Here is a 22,858-nt window from a genome sequence, read left to right as displayed (position 1 = left end):
AAAGCTACATAAGAATATGTTTTCAAGATCAAGCACCAGATACAAATGAAGTTCACAACCTTAATGATAGCGTGAGCACTATTTGCAGCATTTCTGTTGCATGTGTACAAATCCAATAAACATTACAGCTTTAAAGGAATATCAAATTCACAAACAAGTATCAAATTTTACATAATTACACTGTTAAGACTCTGAACAAGTCAACACAATACACACTCAGACAACCATCAGTTAAAATCATGCCTAACACAAAATAATGTTACCATGTTTATTGTGACTGCCTTTTGTTTGAATAGACTCTATACATCTACCTGATGAAAAAGGCCCAAAAAGTTGAAAAGCTAACAGAGTTGCTCAAATTTCCACCTAATTTGAAATGGCCTGTAGTCTTAGTAAAAGTGGCAAAAAAAAAAAAATAAAAAATCGGTGCCAAATGTGTAACTTGCAGAGTGTAGCGCACACCCTAGCAACCTACAGAACTGTCCCATCACTTAACAGTACAATAGTGCTGGAAGATGATTGGTTTATCAGGCTTCCGGCAAAAATTGCTGCTACTGGGCCCAGTTCTTGAGAGGCCACATTTGTGGATGATGTTAAATGATAGATCTGAGCTCTCTGAATTCAATGGCATTGTTGGTTGTTTATTGAAGATGTTCAACTAGCTCTAACTGCTGTGTGTTTGTGCCTTTCAGAGTGTTTTATCAGTAAAAGATATGGAAATCTTAGAGTATCAGCAGATGATCAGAGATCTCAGGGAGAAGCTCCGATCTATTCAGATGGACTCGGACAAAAGCAACATCATCGCACTGCAACAGGTCAGTCACATATTATACACCTCTCTATCCTGAGACATTTCTGAACTACGGTTGAAGTCAGAAGTTTACATATGCTTAGGTTGAAGTCATTTAAAAAAAAATTAACCACTCCACAGATTTAATATTAGCAAACTATAATTTTGGCAAGTCATTTAGGACATCTACTTTGAGCATGACATGAGTAATTTTTCCAACAATTGTTTAGAAACCGATTGTTTCACTTTTAATTGACTATATCATAATTCCAGTGGGTCAGACGTTTACATATATTAATTTATCTGTGCCTTTAAGCAGCTTGGAAAATTCCAGAAAATTATGTCAATCCTTTAGACAATTAGCAAGTTAGCTTCTGATAATGGCCCCACCTCAAAAAATGCTAAAATAATATCTAAAAATATATTTATATTTTTCATGAAATTAAGTTTTCTTTTAAAAAATAGGTTTTTAATTTGCAATAATGCCTGGACATTAAACAGTTATAAACTCCATAGGCAACTATGAATTCATAAATACACTTTTGCTTGAACAAAATGGCATATGGAGTTTTGTTTATGTTCAACCCATTGTAACTGCGATTTATAAGACTATCGAAGATCATTCTTGCAATTTTAACAAAGCCTCATCTAGAGTATGTTAGCCATCTAGTTAACTATTTAAATATTAGGCATTTTTAAATAATGTCCAATACACTACCAATACCAAATGTTTCCATTTGCAAGGCATAAAAACACATGTATATGATCAACAAATGTAAGATTTAGTGACATCACAGAACTGATGCAAATGGCAGTTCCTGGCCTGAAGCTCACACTGGCCCAGGGTCATTAGGCCATACTTATTGTTGAGCCCTGCTATTAATCATGACTTAAGATACTGTACGTCTCAGATCCATTGCCAACGCATTGTCAATCTGTGTGTTTTTGCTACAGGTATTTCATGTCTTTTTTGTGTATTTGTGTGCTGTTTCTTTTGTTGTTTTCTTTTTAAGCTTTACTGCTTCCTTTCAACTATCTCATTGGCTTTCAAATGTTTCCTTTTCCATTCTTGCTCTCTCATTTATGTCTTTCCCGGGTCAGGTCATTTATGAACTGTGTGGCGTGAGTATCTCTGTTTCTCATTTCTCTGTCTGTGTTTTTACATTTTTCTCTTTTCATCCATCTTTGCCAAGTCTTCCATCACATTGGTTCATCTCATTGTGTCCCAGCGGGGCTTTAAGGAAGTCACTGACTTTGTGTTTGACTTCAAAAGGCTGTGCAAGAGAGGGACAACCAGATCAAGATGCTGTCAGTGCAAGTCGAGCAGTACACGACAGAAATGGAAAGGAACTCAATGCTCATCGAGGAGCTGAAAAAGCCTTTAAAGAAGGATAAAGGTCTGTTTCTATATGTATACGCCAGCGTATCACTCTTAATAAATTTAGAGTGGTGGTGCTACCTTTAGAAATACTGCAGAGAGACATATTTACTAATTTATGGTATGGTACATTGATTAACCACCAATGGTCAATTGTTAAATGATCTGTGGAATATCCTTTGGATTTAAAGGAATATTCCTGGTTAAAAACAATTGAAGTTTGAGGGGTGGTGGGGGGGGGGGTTGGCCACCCAATGGCCCAAGGACGGTATCCACTGGCGTGGCTGAAGGTCTCCTGTGCATTCTGTCTTATCGTGCGCATTAAGTTTAAGTTATTTAGTTCCAATTAAATAACTATATTATTCGTTTTATGATCCCTGTTTATTTTATCTGACTCCAATTATAAAAGTTTCCAAGGATATATTAATGTTCCAATCTTAATTATTATTATTAAATTTGGTTTAACATTTGATCATCGTATTTAACTCTATTTTATATTGTACTCATTCATTCGGATTCCTGTCGCTTAGAGAGTCTCGCACCGGCCATGTACGTGGATCTCACGGTCACAAATACACCAGTATTGGTCATTAAAATGGTGATTGACTAAATACTAATTAGATGGTTGCTCATGCTTGCCCTTTTATCTAAAAGTATTTTGTCTCCTTAGATAGTAAACACTTAATTAGAGTAACATTCTTTCTACCCAGAGGTCATGACCACTAAATTTACAAAGGTAGACCAACAATACCTAAGTTAAAATAGCTTTATATAATCATGCCATAGTTTCCTATGTACACTTAGCTAGAAAATATTACAATAACCAGAGGTTTAGACTTCACCCTATTTAGGCTTGTTCGACAACTTCGTGTTGTCCTAAACGGAAATTCCATATCGAGCCTGTACACTTTGAGTACACTTGAACTAATGCCAATTTGTTAGTCGGAACTCTAAAGTCTCAGTTGGTGTGCCCCATGCTCCACTCAGAACTGAGCTTTAGTCCGCTACTAACCTGGTCGTAGATTTGCGGAAACATGGACTTAACGTAATCTACTAAAGACAATAATTTCAGAGTAAATTAGAATAAACTCAAATGTAACAATTTATTTACCAAGTAAAATAATACATTCATCAATTCCAATTGGACAATAATAAGTCAAATTTAAACATTTATCAATAAGAATTGCATACCTGGTAGAGAAAAACTACACACAGCAATTATGTGGGATATCTGAATACAGACTCCCTGATTCCATTGGCATCTCTCCTTAAATATCAAACGATTCTATTGTTATTTCAGATGTGTGTGTTTGATGTTATTCAGGATTTGGTTTACAATTTAGGGGTTTGAAGGTAGACCTTTGAAATTTGTGATTGAGTAGGTCGTTTGATGTTTACAAAGAATGCACCTAATCTGCATACAGCATCTGGTCCCTGTGAGAGATCTGGGAGGGGCATGTCCCTGATAGAATGATAGAATGCAGTATTTTACTAAGTTCTTAAATCTTACTTGTGATTTGACTTTGTTGAAAGGCAATGAGACTGTTTTACCAGTTGCACTGGGACCTCTTGAATGATACCAAACATGTATGATCAGAAAACCTTTTATATTACAGAACAGGATAAGTCATAGCTTAGGACTCAGGACCCGAAAGTGACCTGAGATGAGAGAGGGGGCAGATGTGAGTGAGTTTTGCGTTTTATGGTCCTTAATCAGTAGGGTGTGTTGTCTCAGGTAAAGATGCTCTTCTGTGTGAGTTTTATGACATTGGCTCAGAGCCTTTTGGGTGTAGACATCCTGGTGCCAGCCTTACAGAAGTGTTATCGAAAGCAGTCTACTGTCAGGTTATGGAACAGGACTCAAATGCAGACAGTCTTGTAATGGTAAGATTTATTGGGTTTGTAAAAGTACAGAACAAAAACATGGGGGGGGGGGGGTTTGGCACAGGAACAGACTGGCCAAAAGCTAAACAAGCCCAACAAGGGAGAAAAATATTAAGTCAAAAACAGGCAAAAAGAATCCGATAGATATAATCAGAAGTGCCAGTAGATGGGAAGAAATACACACACACAAGGTTAAAGCACTGAACAGGTGACAGTATCTCGACACCAAATGAAAGCTTAGCAGGAGTGTCGAGATCCTGACATCTAGAGTATAAGGCCTAACCAATAATTAGTTGAAATAATTTCGACTCATCTCTGTGTTTGTAAAAACAAGCAAAAAATCATATTTATAGTAATGCACTTTATATAAAAGTCTATGGGGCAAGTGTACAGCACTGTGCATAAACATTTGAAATATGTCGCACTGTTTCACAATTATAACCATAACTCGCAAATATTACACATGCATGAGACTGGTGTGATAGAATCGCTTACTAACCTTATCTGTCCAAAGTTATATCCATCATAATGTCATTATTATCATGTAAATTATGTAGTCATTCACCTAGAAAAGTAGTCTCAAAATGACAATTTAGACAACTTTACAGATCAAATAATAAACATATATTTCTGAATAATAAGTGTTTCATCAAAAATACAACAAATAAAAAATAGATAAAAACAACCTTTTAAAGGGAAAGTCCACCCAAAAATGAAAATTCTCTCATCATTTACTCACCCTCATGCCATCCCAGATGTATATGACTTTCTTCTGCTGAAAACAAACAAAGATTTTTAGAAGAATATTTCAGCTCTGTAGGTGTAAACAATGCAAGTGAATAGTGACCAGACCTTTCAAGCTCTAAAAATCATATAAAGGCAGAATAAAAGTGATCCATAAGACTCCAGTGTTTGAATCTATGTCTTAGAAGCAACATGATAGGTGTGGGTCAGAATGTGAAAGTGAAAGTGGATATTTATAGTAAAAAAACAAAACAAAAAGGAGTTAAATATTGATGCTGCCATTATGTGATTTCTGGAACTTCAAAGGTCTGGATGAGATATTCTTCTAAAAATATTTGTGTTCTGTAGAAGTAAAGTCATACACATTTGGAATGGCATGAGGGTGAGTAAATGATGAGAGAATTTTCGTTTTAGGGTGAATTTTCCCTTTAAATCCTCTTGTACATTTTCCCCATAGACTTCCATTGTAAGTGCATGTTGTCTACAATGAATACCATTATGGTTATGAATCTCCCTAGAATTGTTGTCTACACTACTGGTTCCATTCAACTTTACACATAAATGCACCATTAATCTGCTTTTTGTAATTGTTTATTTGCAGGCCTCACATCAAGCTTGCAGCAGCGTAAACTGGAAGAGTTGAGTGCTAAACTCCAGGGAGCCGAAAGAAGAGCTCTAGAGGCTGAGCGTGCCGCCCAACTGGCTGAGATGGATGCCAGGGATAAAGACAAAGAGCTTAATGACACACTCAGCCATATCCATCTGTATAAGTCTGTGAGTTTATTAAGCATGCTGATATACAGTATACATTAGTACTCACTACTACAGCCAATAGTGTTGATGTGCAGTTTACTTTTAGTTATAGTTTACAATCTACTCTCAGTCTCATATTGATAGTGGCCTATGTAAACAGTTTGATGAAGGTTAGGTTGACTCATCCCAAAATTGATGATGTCACAAAACATCTTCAAAAGATCTTTTGATTATAAAGGGACAATGTACAGCTAGCCGAACATTATTATAAAATTAACCCCGACTTGTAACAGGTCTTGTATCACCCTAAAAGTTTTTTTTTAGATGATTTCAAAATGAATGTACATTATCCCACTTATTACACTGTTACATACAAAGTTATGAAATAAATGGGCATGAAATATTGATTTGAATTAAAATTAGTTTATTATGTGAGAAGAAAGAGACTGTGGAGTGATATGAGAAACATGAAACTAACAGCCATGTAGGATATAGGTTGCCTGGGACAACGGTCAATTATACAGTATATTTTTCAGTCTTCATTGAGTTTCAACAAGTCTGTCTGCTCTAATAAAATATTATGTTATACATACTTAAACTGAAGCGAGTCCCCTCATTTAGCAATGTAAAATACTCCACTGTATTGTAAAATTTCAGGGGACGGATGGCTTAGAAGCTGCTATTGCCGAGATCAAAGAATGTAAAAACCAGATCAGAGTCAGAGACCGTGAGATAGAGACCATGATCAAAGAGGTAAACCAGCTAGAGCTGAAAATCAACAATCTACTGAATGAGAACGAAGATCTAAGAGAACGACTTGGTACACTTCAATCTTTCTTTTTACTCTGTAGGAATTCCCTCTCATCTTACCTTTACCTAGAAGCATTACAGTGTTTTCACATTCCATACTGTTAAAATAAATATGTGTTATAATCTGCGTTGGGATCATCTTCCCACTCTAGGATTAAATCCAAAGGAAGAACTGGATTTGACTGAATTCCAGAGATCAAAGTTTTTAAAACAGAGACAGTACAAAGCAGAGAACCAGGTTCTCCTGAAAGAGGTAATGAAGACAGATTCAGGTGATCTTGATGGTCTTGAGACCATAATGGTCTGACTTTCGATGGTTGTCCATGTTGAAATTTCTCTGACCCTTAACTGGACTTTACTGGACTTGTGTAACTCCATAGATCGAGCGCCTCGAGGAGGAAAGACTTGAGCTGAAACAACGCATTCGTGCCCTGGTGAAGGATAAAAGTGAGACCAAGATGATTTATTTCGTGATACATTTTCGCAATATCACATGAGCTTGTGTGATATTTATTTTAGGTCTATAAACAAGAACTTATTATCAAGTAACTTGCATTTTAGACACGATATGCCAGGTATTTTGTCTATAATCGCTTCACTGTGAAAATAGTTCCAAAAGCGGAGTGATACTAACTGTGAAGTGCACCAGTGCTGTTATGCAAATTATCAGCACTCCACTTGTCCAATCAGAATAGAGGACTAGAACTATCTGTTGTATAATTTGTAATACTGACACCATATTTCCTTAATTTCAGGCATCTCAGTAGTCAGTAGTTCATTGCTTGGTGATGATGCTGATGAAAGGCCTAGCAGATCTAACAGAAGAGAGAGGCCCATCTCTGGATCTACTGATGAGGAAGTCAAACTCAAAGTAAGCCAACATCAGAGAATAAAACATTGAAAGCTTTTTGAACATTATAATCATTAAAGTTAAGCTAATGACCTATTTGTTTCTAAGAATGAGCAGCTACAGAAAGAGCTGAACAACAAAGACAAAGAACTGGAGCTCAAGAGAACAGAATCTGCACAGATAAAAGCCAAATGTGAGCCTCATCACTACCTGACCTTTGAACATTTAGAATTCCATGTGAAATTCCATGGCTAGAATATTCCTTTCTCTCCCGCAGTGAATGAAATGTTGAATGAGAATAAACAGCTGGAGCAGGGCATGAAGGAGATCCTGCAGGCCATTCAGGACACACAGAAGAAAACACCCTCACCAACAGGGGTCAGCGTTCCAAGCCTGGAGAGACTCATCAATGTATGTTCACCTGGAGCTCTTTTTTGAGCTGCACTTGTGAATCAGTTATTAACCAACTGATTAGTGAGCCCACACTGAGTCAGAGCACTTCTGTGGAATTCTTCATATGTGATTTAAATATGATTTAAAAATGTTTAAAGGGACAGTTAAAATGAAAATTATCTCATCAGTTGCTCACCCTCATTCCATCCCAGATGTGTATGACTTTCTTCTGCTGAACACAAAATAAGATTTTTAGAAGAATATTTCAGCTCTGTTCTTACTATGCAGGTGAATGGGTACCAAAATTTTAAAGCTCCAAAAAGCACATAAAGGCAGAATAAACTTATCCATAAGACTCCAGTGGTTAAATCTATATCTTCAGAAGCGATATGATGGGTGTGGGTGAGAAATATCAATAATTTTTATTATAAATTCTCCTACCTGCCCAGTAGGTGGCGATATGCAAAAAGACTGAGAATCCCCAAAAACAAAAGAAGAAGAATGTGAAAGTGAAAGTGGATATTTATAGTTAAAAAGGACTTAAATATTGATCTGTTTCACATCCACACTCATCATATCGCTTCTGAAGAAATGTAATTTAACCACTGGAGTCTTATGGATTACTTTTATGCTGCCTTTATATGCTTTTGGAGTTTCAAAGTTTTGGTACCCATTTACTTGCATTGTATGGACCAACAGAGCTGAGAAATTCTTCTAAAAATATTTTGTGTTCTGCAGAAGAAATAAAGTCACTCATCTGGGATGGCATGAGTGTGAGTAAATGATGAGAATTTTCATTTTTGGGTGAACTATCCCTTTAAACAAAGCTGAGAGTAATACACTCTTATTTATTGCTGAAACCATTATAAAATCAGTCAAATTTTACCTTTTATTTTAAAACATTTGTTTAAAAAAAATGTTATTGGGTAGTTGACATAAAATGTGTGTCCTACAGTGTGACATGCTATTCTTCTAAACAATTCTACATGCAATTCTAAAGTTTTGCACTTTTAAAAACGTATCATACACAGTTCTGCTGCAGACATACATTTTGTGTGGGACTAGCAATTAGTACTTCTGCACTGAATTGTGATGAACAATTTATATAACTTAATTAGTAAAACATACTTGAGGATATTCTGTGTAATAATCCTATTTTTCTTAAGGCTTTGGAGATGAAGTACTCGGAGGGGAAGTTTGATGCAACCCTGCACCTGAGAGCTCAGGCAGATCAGCTGACCGGCCGTAACGAGGAGTTACGACAGGAGATGAAGGCTTCTAGAGAAGAAGCTGCAAACAGTCTTAATCAGCTGATGAAAGCGAATGAGAAGGTAATAACCCAAAATAATAGCTCAAAAAGCATTTACATGCTTCCATTGAATCACTGTTGGTAGTTCATTCGGAGAGAGTGATCCGTCTTGTTTACGTTAATCTTTGTCTAGATTGCTCGCTTGGAAAGTGAGGTTGAATCAATGAGCAAATCAGCTGGTAGTTCCATCCCTCACAAGACATTATCCTTACCTGAAGAGATGACACCAACTAGTGCTGAGGTCATCAGTGCTCTTAATGAGTATATGGTTCAACTTCTACAGGTGTGTTTCAGTGTAGTTACTGTTTTTTTTTTTTTTTATGGAAACCCAGCTGTTTTTCTGTAGAGTAAGTAATATTGAGACTTCAAATATGGACATTTAGGAGAATAAAAACAGGGAAGACTCCATCCAGCAGCTTGATTCGGCTTTGGAAGAGTATAAATGGAAATTTGCAGTGATCCGCCATCAACAAGGGCTACTGTACAAGGAGTATCAAAGGTATGTCATACCAACAGAAATATATATACAGTATGTTCAGTCATTAATAAAACATGATATTATTTCACCTTGTTTGCTTCAGTGAGAGGGAGTCTTGGCTGAAAGAGAAAGACTCTTTTGCAGAACTGAAATCTAAACTGGAAGAACAAAGGGAGGTGGATAGAGTTAAAATCAAGGAGTACACTGTAAGTCTCTGGAGTACTTTATTTTATGGATGCACCATATAGAAATTCTGGCAGATATCCATTACACAGTGCTCACACTTAAAGGGATAGTTCAAACATGAAAACTCTGTCATCATTTACTCACCCTCATGTTTTTTTCAAATGTTTGACAGAATGTTAGCTTCAGTCACCATAAGGTGTTGGGTGTATCCGATTACAAAGTAATTAGTTACTCTAATATAGCTACCTTTTTAGTCAAACAAGTAGTGTAACGAACATTTTAAGTACATTACTTGCGATAAAGTAATATGTATAATACATTTAAAATATGTATATATCTGTTAGCGTTTCTGTGACAGCTTAAGTGTGTGCGGCAATGAAAACGTTTCTCTGAAAAGTAATCTAGAAAGTTACTTTAAAATGAAAACAATTAGTAATGTGATTACTTTTTAGATGAAGTAATCAGTAAAGTAATCTGATTTCATTTTTAGAGAAGTAATTATTCATTTGTAGTGGATTACTTATTTTGAGTAACTTACCCAACATTGGTCACCATTCACTTGCAATAAAAAAGCTGCAATGAAACTGAATTGTGACCGAGGTAACTTTCTGCCTAACATCTCTTTTTGTGCTACATGAAAGTAAGATAGTCATTCGGGTTTGGGACAACATGAATGATATTAATAATAATAAATGAATAAATTATTAAATTACTAAATTGTAGAAACAGAACATTCCGTTTTAATAAAAAATAAGCCCTCCAATTGTTGGCTTCCAATCAGAACAATCCCTATAATAAAATAAAAAAATCACTAACATTATGGATATATTTTACATTGCTACCTCATTACATGTCATACACCAATTTCATTTTTAAAGGTAGTCAGCTACAGTTTGGTTTTTGCATGTCTACCAGTCATATAAAGAACCGTCAGATCTAGAGTTGAAGATTCTAATTCATTCACATTCACATATCTTACTCTTCTCATTATGTGCTGATACTCAGCACTGGATAGAAGCTCTTGAAAAGGACCCAGTGGAGATCAGAAGGGAGCTGTCTGAGATGGTGCGAAAGATGATGGTTTTCAGGGTGAACGAGAAGTGTCTGACAAGACGTTATACAACTCTGCTGGAGCTTGAGCAGCACTTGAGGAAGGAGAATGCCAAACTGAAGAACAACTTTAACCAAATGGAGGTTGCAGTCACAGAAAGGATCGGCTACCTGCAGAGATTCAAGGTATAAAAGCCTTGGTACATAATCGTAAATTAGCTTAGTTCTTTAACTATATGTATTAATTGATTATGAATGATAATCTGGATACTATGCAATTTATAAACAAATGAAATGTGGCATTTATTTTTTGAATTACAAAAAATAAGATCTCATATTGTTGGCTTCCCACATAAGCCTAATCAATACTAATAATAAAAATATTTATATATTTATTTATTTTTTTAAATTCAATTTAGTTTACAATGGTTATGAGCTACAACTATGCTGAGGTTACGCATTAAATTATTTCAAATGTTTGACCCTTTCTTTCTTTAAACTTGCTTTGCCCTCAGGAAATGGCAGCTTTCAAAATGGCAGCCCTGCAGAAATCTCTTGAGAATAGTGTTCCTGCCTCAGAGCTGGAGAGAGCCAACAAACAATACAATGAACTAACTATCAAGTACAGAAACCTCCTGCAGAAAGACAATCACCTTGTTCAGAAAACAACCACGCTGGAGCACCTTGAGGTTCATCTCCTGCACGTTTGATTAAGCAACACAAGGCCTATTTTTTTCTCTCTCTCTCTCTCTCTCTTTTTCTTTACCATACTCTCCTTTAATTTCAGAGAGAGAACGTATCTTTACATGAGCGCATTAGTTCCATCAATAAAGAGCTTGAGATCACCAAGGAGAAGCTTCACACTTTAGAGCAGGCCTGGGAAAACATCAGTACAACTGGTAAACTTGTCTGCTAATTTCTTACATTAAAATGACAGTTCATCTAAAAATGAAAGTTCCAAACCCGTATGACTTGCTGTCTTCCATAGATCACAAAAGAAGGAAATTTGATTACATTTTCCATGCAGTTGCAATAAATGGGAAATATAGCTATCATGCTTCAAAAAGGATGCAGAAGCACCAGAAAAGTATAATTAAAGTGGTCCATACGACTTGTGCTCTGTATTTCAAGTCTCCAGATAAAATATTATAGCTTTGTTTTAATTAATCAAAGAAATTATAAAAAATTTAAGCGATTGTGTACTTAATTATGACTTTTTTGTAGTCATTTTAGTTGCAAGTAGCCATCCATGTTTTTAATCCAAAACTTACGTAATAATAATAATTTCTTACATTTATATAGCGCTTTTCTAGGCACTCAAAGCTCTGTACATAGTACGGGGGAATCTCCTCTACCACCACCAGTGTGCAGCATCCAGCTGGATGAGGCGACGGCAGCCGTAGTGTGCCAGTACGCTCACCACACACCAGCTATTGATGGAGATGAGAGAGTAGAATGATGTAGCCAATTCAGGGATGGGGATTATTAGGAGGCCATGATAGATAAGGGCCAATGGGGGGAAATTGGCCAGGACACCGGGGTTATACCCCTACTCTTTACGAGAAGTGCACTGGGATTTTTAATGACCACAGAGAGTCAGGACCTCGGTTTAACGTCTCATCCAAAAGACGGTGCTTTTTTACAGTATAGTTGCTCCGTCACTATACTGGGGCATTAGGACCCACACAGACCACAGGGTGAGCACCCCCTGTTGGCCTCCCTATGCACAATCGCCTTTAAGCAACCTGGGGACTTTCGGTTACTAGCTCCAATTCCTAACCTAAGAGCTACAACTAAACATTGACAGAGGTCATAATTAGGGTTGTGCACAACTTTGCTGCAATGTTCTTGGGTAGACCCGTTGCCCATGGCCTTTTCATTAATAAGAGCTTTGATCAGTTTTTATTGACGGTGAACGTGTGGTCCTCACAGGTGGTGAGAACAATATGAACAAGGCAGCCAAAGCCCTGGCCAACAGTGAGATCATATCCGTGTCCAGACGCATCACCACACTGGAGATGAAGGAGCTGAATGAACGAAAGAGAGCAGAGCATGCTGAGAAGATGTATGAGCACCTGAGGAACTCCCTCAAACAGGTGGAAGACCGCAACTTTGAGCTGGAGACCAAGTTTGCTGAGGTGTGTTTAAAGGAGAGCAGGGCTGTCACTTCAGAATTTAGAGATTAGACTTAAAAATGTCCCCCCATGATCCTTTGGGTCAAATATAGCCCAAAACTAAATGCACAAAATATTCATTAATTTATGAAACATTTTTTTACCTAACTTCTTATATTGTTACCAGTTTACAACTGTGAAAAACAAATATTCTATATGTGGTAAATGTGTGTGTGGGAAATGATAAAGGATAAATAACTCTAAATGCTGTCTCTATGATAGGGCTGGGTATTGATACAGATTTTCAGATCCAATTCCGATTCACAAGCTTTTGAGTCGATTCTGATTTCGATTCAATATAGATTCATATGGGTATATGTCAGTTATAATGTCCCTTTTGCTTACATATGAAATAAATTCTCTCCCAGCTGATGCTGTTAATTATACAGTGACCTTCTAACTAGGTACATTACAAAAACAATACATTTGATTAATTATGTCTTATTAGTTTTTGATTATTTTGGTCACATTTTGGCTTTTTAAAAATGAACAAATCCATGTATTCAATCAATAAATAAGATACTGTATTATATTTCATATATTATTTTTGTTACATGTTTAGTGTTTAATTACATAATTTATACTATTTACAAGTATTTGCACTGATTTGTTGAACACATGCTAAAACCGGTACTGTCTCTTTAACAAAACCAGCATTTCTTTAAAGAGCGTCTGTAGATGACCGCATGTTAACGAGAGAGGACTCGAATGGCTTTATCTCATTTTTGCCATGCATGATTAGAATGAAATGATTTGTTTTTGTTGTTTTTGATCAACAACTGACTGTAGGTAGTAAACACAAATTGTATTAAAAGAGACTTTATTCAGTGACAAATGGGTCACGTGGATCTCGTCTTTGGACACACACACATTACACGAAACAACTTTTACTCTTTACATGCAGTGAAAGGATCTCGCTGCTGAATACTTCACCAATATACTACACAATTACTGGTGAGTGAAATGTAAACATTTACCAGCCAGTTGACAAATATATACATTTTAGTCACATAGCGCGAAACTTGGTTGCAAATGCGATTGATTTCCTCTCGTTAAAGTGGAGGGTTGCGCATAGATTAAAAGATTGATCTTGGGATTTTAGAATCGATATTGAGATTGTTCAAATGAAGATTGCGATGCATCGGAAAATCTACATTTTTACCCACCCCTACTATATCATTTATATCTTTATGTTAAAGCACAATATGCTGAACCTAATAAACTAATCTTTAGTTCAAATGTGTGTCTGGGTGTAGCTCACAAAGTTAAACCTGGAGGCTCAGCGGACAGAGCGTTGCTAACAGCGTCAGTAAACTCATCAGCGATGCAGATCGCAAGCGAATCACTGAACTGGAGAAAACAGAGGCTGAACTGCGGATCGCAGTGTCCAAGTAAGTGTGATGCATGTAAAGTATTCTACAGTGTATTCTGTTCTGTAACATGAAAAATGCTAAATGTCTGCAGATTGCAAGAGGTATCTGATGTGGCGAAAATGCAGGTGTCCGCTCTGGAGGCCAGACAGCAATCGAGAGAGGAGGAGGTAGAGAGCCTTAGGAGACAGGTCTTAGACTACCAGGTATGATTTCATTCTTTTTCAGAAATAAAGGATTAAAGGAATAATTCACCATAAAAATACAATTCTGGCATTTACTCCCACTCATGAATATATATGCTGTACTTTTCCATACAGTGAAAGTAGACAGTGACCAGAGGCTATCAAGCTCCAAGAATGGACCATAAAAGTACCATCAAAGTAGTCCATATTGTATAATTCTTGCGCTGTAATAGCCTTATTCGCTGCTAAACTTTCCCTCCACTGTAGCTCTCAAATCTCGTTTGTTTCGCTCTTCATAGAGCAAATTTCACTTGCGTATCCTCTTCATCATGTTCCTAATTGCACATCCCCCTACCAGGCTCAGTCTGATGAGAAAGCCCTCATCGCCAAACTCCACCAGCACATCATTGCCCTCCAGCTGAGCGAGACCACTGCCATCAGCCGACTGGAGGCTGGTAACGTGCGCCTGCAGAAACTCGTGGCACAGAAGCTTCGGGCAGAACAGCAGCTTGATGCCCAGCAACATGCGCTGTGGCAAGCAAGACAGGAGGGTCACCAGCGAGCCAGACATCTCCGCCACACCATCCAGGCCCTCCGCAGACAGTTCTCTGGAGCCCTGCCGCTGGCCCAACAAGAGAAGTTTTCCAGCACAATGCTCCACCTGCAAGAGGACAGGGCACAAGCAAGGGAGGAGGCACAGAAGGCAGAGGAGGAAAGGAGGAGAGCAGAGGGGAATGCACAAGAACTGGACCTCAAGCTGAAGGGGTTGGAAGAGCTTATAGCAACACTTAAGGACACCAAAGGAGCTCAAAAAGTAGGTTGATTGATTATGGTAATGAGTCGAAGAGTGTGACGTTATTAACATTAATTCACAACTTTGCAGTGGCCCCAAAATGTAATCTGGACACTTTTGGACACTTAAGGTTCATTGGTGCTAGACCTTTTCTCAGTAGAAACTGCACTTTTCTAAGCCATTTTTCCTGCGACTTGGAATGATCAAAATTCATTTTGTGAAATTTATAGCTTGAAAAGTCATCTGTCCTTTTCTTTAAAAATAGGAAATGGAAGTGAATGGGGCCAATCTGTAAATGTTAAAATACTCACTGTTTCAAAAGTATAGCAACAAGACATAAACAGTATGTACGTTAACATGATTTTAGTGGGATAAAATCGCTTACTAACTTTTTCCTTGCAAAGTTATAGCCATTTTTACAACTTTGTTGCCATGACGACATAATGCCATAAACATAAAAACTCAAAAAATGGCCATAAAAATAATGATTTAAACAAGTTTACAGCTCAAATAATACTTGACCTTTAACAGAATAATTAATGTAAATGCTTTTATAAAATTATAAGCTTCACATTTCTGCCTTTAAACCCACCAAAATTTGGCCCCATTCACTTCCATTGTAAGTGCCTTACTGTAACCTCCATTTTTGCATTTTTAAGAAAAGGAGGAATGAGTCGGAATTTTTTTTTTTTTTTTTTTGGGGTAATCAACATTATGCCACAAATGCTGTTGATTGAGCTTAACTTGTATTGAACCCAGAATATTCCTTTCAATGAACTTCATACATTACTCGTATGAAGGAAATCAGTATTTTCTATTCAGTGACAAAGTTTAATATCAACCCATGTAGGTAAGTGTGTGGCATAAGAAACTGGAGGAGGTTTGTCTGGTGGAAATGAAGCAATGCAGACAGCTCGGTGCCCAGAAAGAAGAGATCAAGTACCTAAAGAACATTGTGGCAGAACAAGAACGTACCATCAGTGGCCTGGAAGAGAAGCTGGTGCAGCAGAATAATGTAAAAAGCATCAAATAGATATTTTTACATAGTCTTATACAGAATGCACATTCATGCATAATTTCTGCAGTGAGACCTAATCGTTTGTTTTTCTTGGGTCAGCTTCTTGAGGAGCGGCAGCTGATATGGGATCAGAGGGAGGTTGAATTGGAGCGGCAACTCGATACCCATGAGAAACAGCAGAATGAAATCCTTAGCACAGCTCAGAAGGTGCCGTCTGGCAATTAAATCAATATTTGCATCAACTCTGACTTGCACATCAAATACAGGAAGCTATTTTTATCATTATAATTCTTACACAAGCATACTTTAAATTTCACACCCCCAAATAATTGTTCCTTGCTTAGAGTTTGTTACTGTATTTTTTTAAATGGTTAACTAAAATGCAGTTTAACTCCTGTTTAATTTGTGCCTTTTTTGGATTTAGTTTGAGGATGCCACCGGCTCTCATCCAGATCCAAATCAGCCTTTGGCTCACCAGTTAGACTTCGCTCTTAGAAAAATCAAAGAGCATGTTCGTACCATCCTTGAAACAAGAGCTACCTGCAAAATTCTGGAAGAGGTACTTCTCCACGCATCATAGGATGACCATGTGATATTTTACATAAGTGATAAGATGAATTTGAAGTGTTACCAACACATCACATCAACACATCATAAAACAACTGCACGAACCAAAACAATGTATTTGGTTGTTCATAAATGGAAAGTTTGCATTACTAAATATTGTTGTTTGAGCAGAAGCTGAAGGAAAAAGAGGCAGCTTTATGGATGGCAGAACAAAACATCTTATCCCGAGACAAAGTGATCAATGAACTGAGGCTCCGCCTACCAGCTGCTGCAGAAAAAGAGAAGCTCCTGGCTGACCTGAGCAAACAGGAGGACTCGGAGAGCCAGCCCGCCCTGAAGGTCGCCCACCAGACCATCAACAACCTGCAGGGCCGCCTGGATCAGAAAGAGGAGGTTCTCAAAAAGTACCAGAACCTGTTAGCAAAGGCTCGACAGGTGCCTACTGACTTTTTCAGTTATCTTTTAATACTACTTATCCATATGAGGCATAATTTATTTGAATAACACAATGTAGCCATATTTGAGCTGATGTTATGCTCTTAAAGGAGGAGTAAATAATTTTAATCCAGTACACTTTTTGTCAAATTCCGCGAATATCTTTTCACGGTCTGCTAGCTGTCCGTTTTGTGTGTGCGCTGAAAAAAAATATGGTGTTTGTACACAGCCCTGGCTCTGTAAATGGGAAAATAAGCAAAGTGGATCAGACTGATCCACTCAACACTATTGTATGTGCATGAATTTAGGGGCGGAGCTTCTGAAGGACTACTGAAGGGAGGGGTGTGTTTGTTTGGCTGTTGAGTTCAAATATCAACAGTCTTTCTCAGGAATAGCTTACTCCACCTTTAATTTTTCTGTTCCTCTAACAGGAGCAGGAGGAGATTGTCAAAAGACATGAGGAGGAGGTCAGGGCCTTGCATCAGAAACTGGACGTCTACATGGACACATCAATGGACCGCTTCAAACAGACTGCTCTGGTACACTTTAGAAAGAGTGTTCTTTATAAAACCTCTATACTAGGTTGCAGGTCTGAATTGGTCCCCAGTGCTCAGGAAGCCACGTCGTAAATGTATTAGTGTTCGTGGATCCACCAATCAGATTTCAGGGTTAGGTTTAGGAATAGATTAGGGCTTGACTTAGGGCTTGAACAATGGTCTTATAAAACCTATAATTTCCCACTGACTTCAGTGGTAATTTATTGTTAAGGTTAGGGATAAGGTTTGGACTAAGTGTGTTTGATAGGGCCAACAGAAGATGTTGATCCTTGAGCACGTCCTGCTTTGCAAAATCGTGGTTACCTTACATTGCCGTTATCCTTCACTAGGAGTTAATGAAAAAACCCACCATCACTGTGCCAGCCTCTAAGCACCTGGTGCGGTTGTCAGAAATGGAGCAGACAGTGGCTGAGCAAGACAGTTCCCTCTCCTCTCTGACACACAAGCTGAAGGTCGTCACTGCAAAGCTGGACCAACAAAGACAGGAGACAGCTGCACAGGCAATGGAACATTCTGCAGAAACAGCCAGGTAAGTCAGATAATACAATCAAACGTTTTACATCGAAAACCATAACCCTAATCTAACCCTAACCTAACCCTAACCCAAACTAAACCTTTCTTGACTACTAGAAGTCTACTATCTTTCTACTCTGTTATAACTTTCTGGCTGTGGAAAGATTTTGATTTGTTTATCTTCTTTAAATTATCTTTTAATTCTAAGACTAGAGGAAAGACATGCTGCCCAAATGAAAGGGCTGTTCCAGGAGGCTGAAGAGCTGAGAGCTCAACTCTCTCAGATGGATAAAGAACTCCATTATCTCCGCACTTAGCTGGAGGCCCAGAAAGAGGCAAACGTCAGGTCACCATCCAACACCATGAAGAACCTTGTGGAGCATCTGAAGTCCCAGCTGGCCCTCAAAGAGAAACAGCTAAAGGTACCACACAGTGGATTATCTAGAATTCTTTTGGATTTTTTTTATGGATGGTTTGCATGTTACCATGAATAAGATCAGTGTTTGATTCCTTGTCTGCAGGCTCTCAGTAAAGCTCTCTTGGAAATTCGAGCTGAATTGACATCTCAAGCAGAACAGCAGATTATTGCCAGTGCTGCTCAGAAGGAAGAAGCCCTCAATGTTCAGCAGATTGTCGACAAGCAGACCAAAGAGCTAAGGGTAAACAATTTAAAAGCAGTAATGACTTTTTCATGGAGAACAAAGATAACCCTAAACCCCAAAAATCCTTACCTTAATCCTAAACCTGTACCTAACCCTAAATTCTAAGGGGCCATTCACACATGATTAATTCTTCCTTTCAAAAACAGTTAGACATCGCTGAAGAATGGAATAGAACACAGGAGTAAACGTCTAACTTCTTGTAACTTGACACATAGTGGCTTATGGATACGCGAGATTCTAAAAAAAAAGGAGACATGTTTAAGACGTGTTTACATAGACTGACAATTAAAAAATAGTGCAGACGTATGCAAGAATGTGTCCTGTGTGAACTGCCCCTATTCTAAATTCATGCCTTAACCCTAAAAATGTTTTTAACCCTAAAATCCTTAAGTATTACCCTAATCATACTAGTGCCCTCCATAAGTACAGTATTTGGACAGTGAGACACTTTTCATAATGTTGGCTCTGTATGTCACCACAATGAATTTGAAATGAAGCTATCAATATGTGATTGAAGTGCAGACTGTCAGCTTTAATTTGAAGGGATACATCCAAACTGGGTGAACGGTTTAAGAATTACAGCATTTTTTATACATAGTCCCCCCATTTTCAGAGGCTCAAAAGTAATTGGACAATCAACTTAGAAGCTGTTTTATGGCCAGGTGTGGGCTACTACCATGTTATTTCATTAAAAAAAAAACAAAGCATACCACATCACCTGTGAAACATGGTGGAGGCAGTGTTATGGCATGGGAATGTATGGCTGCCAATGTAACTGGGTCACTAGTGTTTGTTGATGATATGACTGCTGACAGAAGCAGCAGGATGAATGCTGAAGTGTTATGGCAATACTGTGTGCTCAGATTCAGCAAAATGCTGCAAAACTGAGAGGAGAGCATTTCACAGTACTGATGAACAGTGACCCAAAACATACTTTGAAAGCAACCAAGGAGCTTTTCAATGCAAATAAGTGGAATATTCTTCAGTGGCTGAGTCAGTCACCTGACCTCAACCCAATTAAACATGCATTTCACTTGCTGAAGACTCACAAAACTGAAAGCAGAAAGACACACAAACAAGCATCAACTTAAAGGGATAGTTCACCCAAAAATGAAAATTCTCTCATCATATACTTACTTTTATGCAATCCCAGATGTGAATGACTTTCTTCTGCTGATTTTCTTCTGAAGATTCTTAGAAGAACATCTCAGCTCTGTACATCCATACAATGCAAGTGCATGGTGACTAGACCTTTCGAGCTCCAAAAATCACATAAAGGCAGCATAAAAGTAGTCCATATGATTACAGTGGTTTAATATAGATCTTCTGAAGCAATGCAATCACTTTGGGTGAGAAAAAGATTAATATTTCAATCCTTTATTACTGTAAATTAAAAATTGACTTAAATATTGATCTTTTTATCACACACACCTATCATATCACTTCTGAATATATGGATTTAACCACTGGAGTCGTATGGATTACTTTAATGCTGCCTTTATGTGATTTTTGGAGCTTAAACGGTCTGGTTACCATTCACTTGAATTGTATGGACCAACAGAGCTGAGATATTCTTATAAAAATCTTCATTTGTGTTCTGCAGAAGAAATACATACACGTCTGGGATGGAATGAGGATGAGTAAATGATGAGAGAATTTTAAAATTTTGGTGAACTATCCCTTTAAGACAGCTGCATCAAAGGTCTGACAAAGCATCACTAGGGAGGAAACCCATAATTTTGTGATGTCAATGGGTTCCAGACAGACAGTCATTCACTGCAAAGGATTTTATACCAAGTATTAAGAATGATCACTTTATTTATGAATATGTTATTTTTTCTAGTTACTTTTGAGCCTCTGAAAATGGAGGTCTGTGTATAAAACATGCTGTAATTCCTAAAATGTTTACCCAATTTGAAGTAAATACCTTCCAAATTCAAACTGGCTGTCTGTACTTCAATCACATATTGATTGCTTCATTTCAAATCCATTGTGGTGGCCACAGTCCAAATACTTATGAAGGGCGCTGTATATCCTGACCCTAAATCCTAACCCAACCCTAACCTACCAAACCTAGTTTATAAAAACATAATATCCCTGTGTTCCTTTTTAGGCATGTGTGAGGGACCTCAGTGAAGAGCTGCAGGGAGCTAAGGAGGGTGTGCGAGTGGCAAAAGCCAGGGAAAACTCCCTGAGAGAAGAACTGGAGAGTTTAAACAACAACCTTCAAAGAAGCCAGAAGTCTCAGAACAAACTGCAGAGTGAAAAAGAGGCCCTGGAGGACCAGCTAACTGAGCTTAAGAAGAAGGTTCAGAGGCTCAGCAGTGGCCTACAGGTCAGACCGTTAATGTGTGTGTTTTTTTTTTATCTATAAGTGTGGTTATTATCTGTTCAGTGCCATAAATTAAAATTCTGTCATCATTTACTCACCCTCATGTGTTCCAAACCTGTACTACTGACTTCTTCCATGGAACACAGAAGTAGATGTTATGCAGAATATTAGGGAATTACAGCTTCAGTCACCATTCACTTTCATAGCATATTTATTTTTGCATACAGTGAAAGTGGATGACTGAGGCTGTCAGTCCTTAATATTCTGCATAACATCTACTTAAGTGTTCCATGGAAAAAGAAAGTCATATGGGTTTGGAACAACTTGAGGGTGAGTAAATGATGACAGAATTTTTATCTTTTGGCTGAAATGGCTCTTTAAGGTCACCGTGTTTATACGTTTTTGAAAAACTCCACAAGTGGCTCAAAAAAAAAAAACTTTGACAGTGAGTCAGTAGCCTTTTCTCCAGACAATAATTGCTTCTTTACAGTGTCTGGTTGAACAGAGCCCTTCTTTTATGGCAGTGAATACGTCTAGACACCATTGTGCAGCTCCTTGCTCTTATCAGGATTTGTGGCTCTTGGGAGGAAATAAACATTTGTTTGTATAATCATAGTCCTCTCAGTTCATACAGTAGCGATGTTCTTATGGAAGTTTTACATTTCCAAAGCAATAGCAAAAACAGTGTGTCATTACATGCAGATCCACAAAATAATTACACTTAAAGTAAATTATTCATTAGAATTACTCAGTACTTAATTACAGAGCACTGTACTTAAAGTACTGTAAATACTGATGTAACTACACTATTATATGAACACTGAAAAGTGTTGCCAAATTTTGTATCATCATGACTTTTCCCATAAAAGGGAAGACATTAAAAGGGAAGGGTTGAGACATTATATACAGGTGCATCTCAATAAATTAGAATGGCGTGGAAAAGTTCATTTATTTCAGTAATTCAACTCAGATTGTGAAACTCGTGTATTAAATAAATTCAATGCATACAGACTGAAGTAGTTTAAGTCTTTGGTTCTTTTAATTGTGATGATTTTGGCTCACAATTAACAAAAACCCACCAATTCACTATCTCAAAAAATTAGAATATGGTGACATGCCAATCAGCTAATCAACTCAAAACACCTGCAAAGTTTCCTGAGCCTTCAAAATGGTCTCTCAGTTTGGTTCACTAGGCTACACAATCATGGGGAAGATTGCTGATCTGACAGTTGTCCAGAAGACAATCATTGACACCCTTCACAAGGAGGGTAAGCCACAAACATTCATTGCCAAAGAAGCTGGCTGTTCACAGAGTGCTGTATCCAAGCATGTTAACAGAAAGTTGAGTGGAAGGAAAAAGTGTGGAAGAAAAAGATGCACAACCAACCGAGAGAACTGCAGCCTTATGAGGATTGTCAAGCAAAATCGATTCAAGAATTTGGGTGAACTTCACAAGAAATGGACTGAGGCTGGGGTCAAGGCATCAAGAGCCACCACACACAGACGTGTCAAGGAATTTGGCTACAGTTGTCGTATTCCTCTTGTTAAGCCACTCCTGAACCACAGACAATGTCAGAGGCATCTTACCTGGGCTAAGGAGAAGAAGAACTGGACTGTTGCCCAGTGG

At 37.8% G+C, this 22,858-nt stretch overlaps 1 protein-coding gene across 1 annotated transcript in view; it reads left to right on the top strand.

The window, feature by feature from the left end:
• Positions 1-22,858, top strand: part of LOC127435696 (centrosomal protein of 290 kDa-like) — a 39,548-nt gene that overhangs the window by 5,223 nt on the left and 11,467 nt on the right. The window contains 31 exon segments of the mRNA XM_051689323.1: positions 693-815; positions 1,892-1,912; positions 2,064-2,187; positions 5,398-5,570; positions 6,207-6,369; positions 6,512-6,612; positions 6,740-6,806; positions 7,115-7,230; positions 7,318-7,402; positions 7,487-7,620; positions 8,769-8,933; positions 9,045-9,194; positions 9,295-9,410; positions 9,493-9,595; positions 10,581-10,811; positions 11,141-11,314; positions 11,413-11,524; positions 12,558-12,763; positions 14,056-14,093; positions 14,095-14,190; positions 14,264-14,375; positions 14,713-15,168; positions 15,998-16,162; positions 16,265-16,372; positions 16,590-16,724; positions 16,904-17,167; positions 17,599-17,706; positions 18,054-18,253; positions 18,446-18,659; positions 18,759-18,896; positions 21,013-21,234. Of these exon segments, the coding sequence (XP_051545283.1) occupies positions 693-815; positions 1,892-1,912; positions 2,064-2,187; positions 5,398-5,570; positions 6,207-6,369; positions 6,512-6,612; positions 6,740-6,806; positions 7,115-7,230; positions 7,318-7,402; positions 7,487-7,620; positions 8,769-8,933; positions 9,045-9,194; positions 9,295-9,410; positions 9,493-9,595; positions 10,581-10,811; positions 11,141-11,314; positions 11,413-11,524; positions 12,558-12,763; positions 14,056-14,093; positions 14,095-14,190; positions 14,264-14,375; positions 14,713-15,168; positions 15,998-16,162; positions 16,265-16,372; positions 16,590-16,724; positions 16,904-17,167; positions 17,599-17,706; positions 18,054-18,253; positions 18,446-18,659; positions 18,759-18,896; positions 21,013-21,234 (4,620 nt within the window).

This window comes from Myxocyprinus asiaticus, chromosome 46 (assembly GCF_019703515.2).
Source record: "Myxocyprinus asiaticus isolate MX2 ecotype Aquarium Trade chromosome 46, UBuf_Myxa_2, whole genome shotgun sequence".
NCBI classification, from domain to species: Eukaryota; Metazoa; Chordata; class Actinopteri; order Cypriniformes; family Catostomidae; genus Myxocyprinus; species Myxocyprinus asiaticus.
The sequence above is the reverse complement of the archived record's forward strand: the minus strand, read 5'-3'. Positions and strand labels throughout refer to the sequence as shown.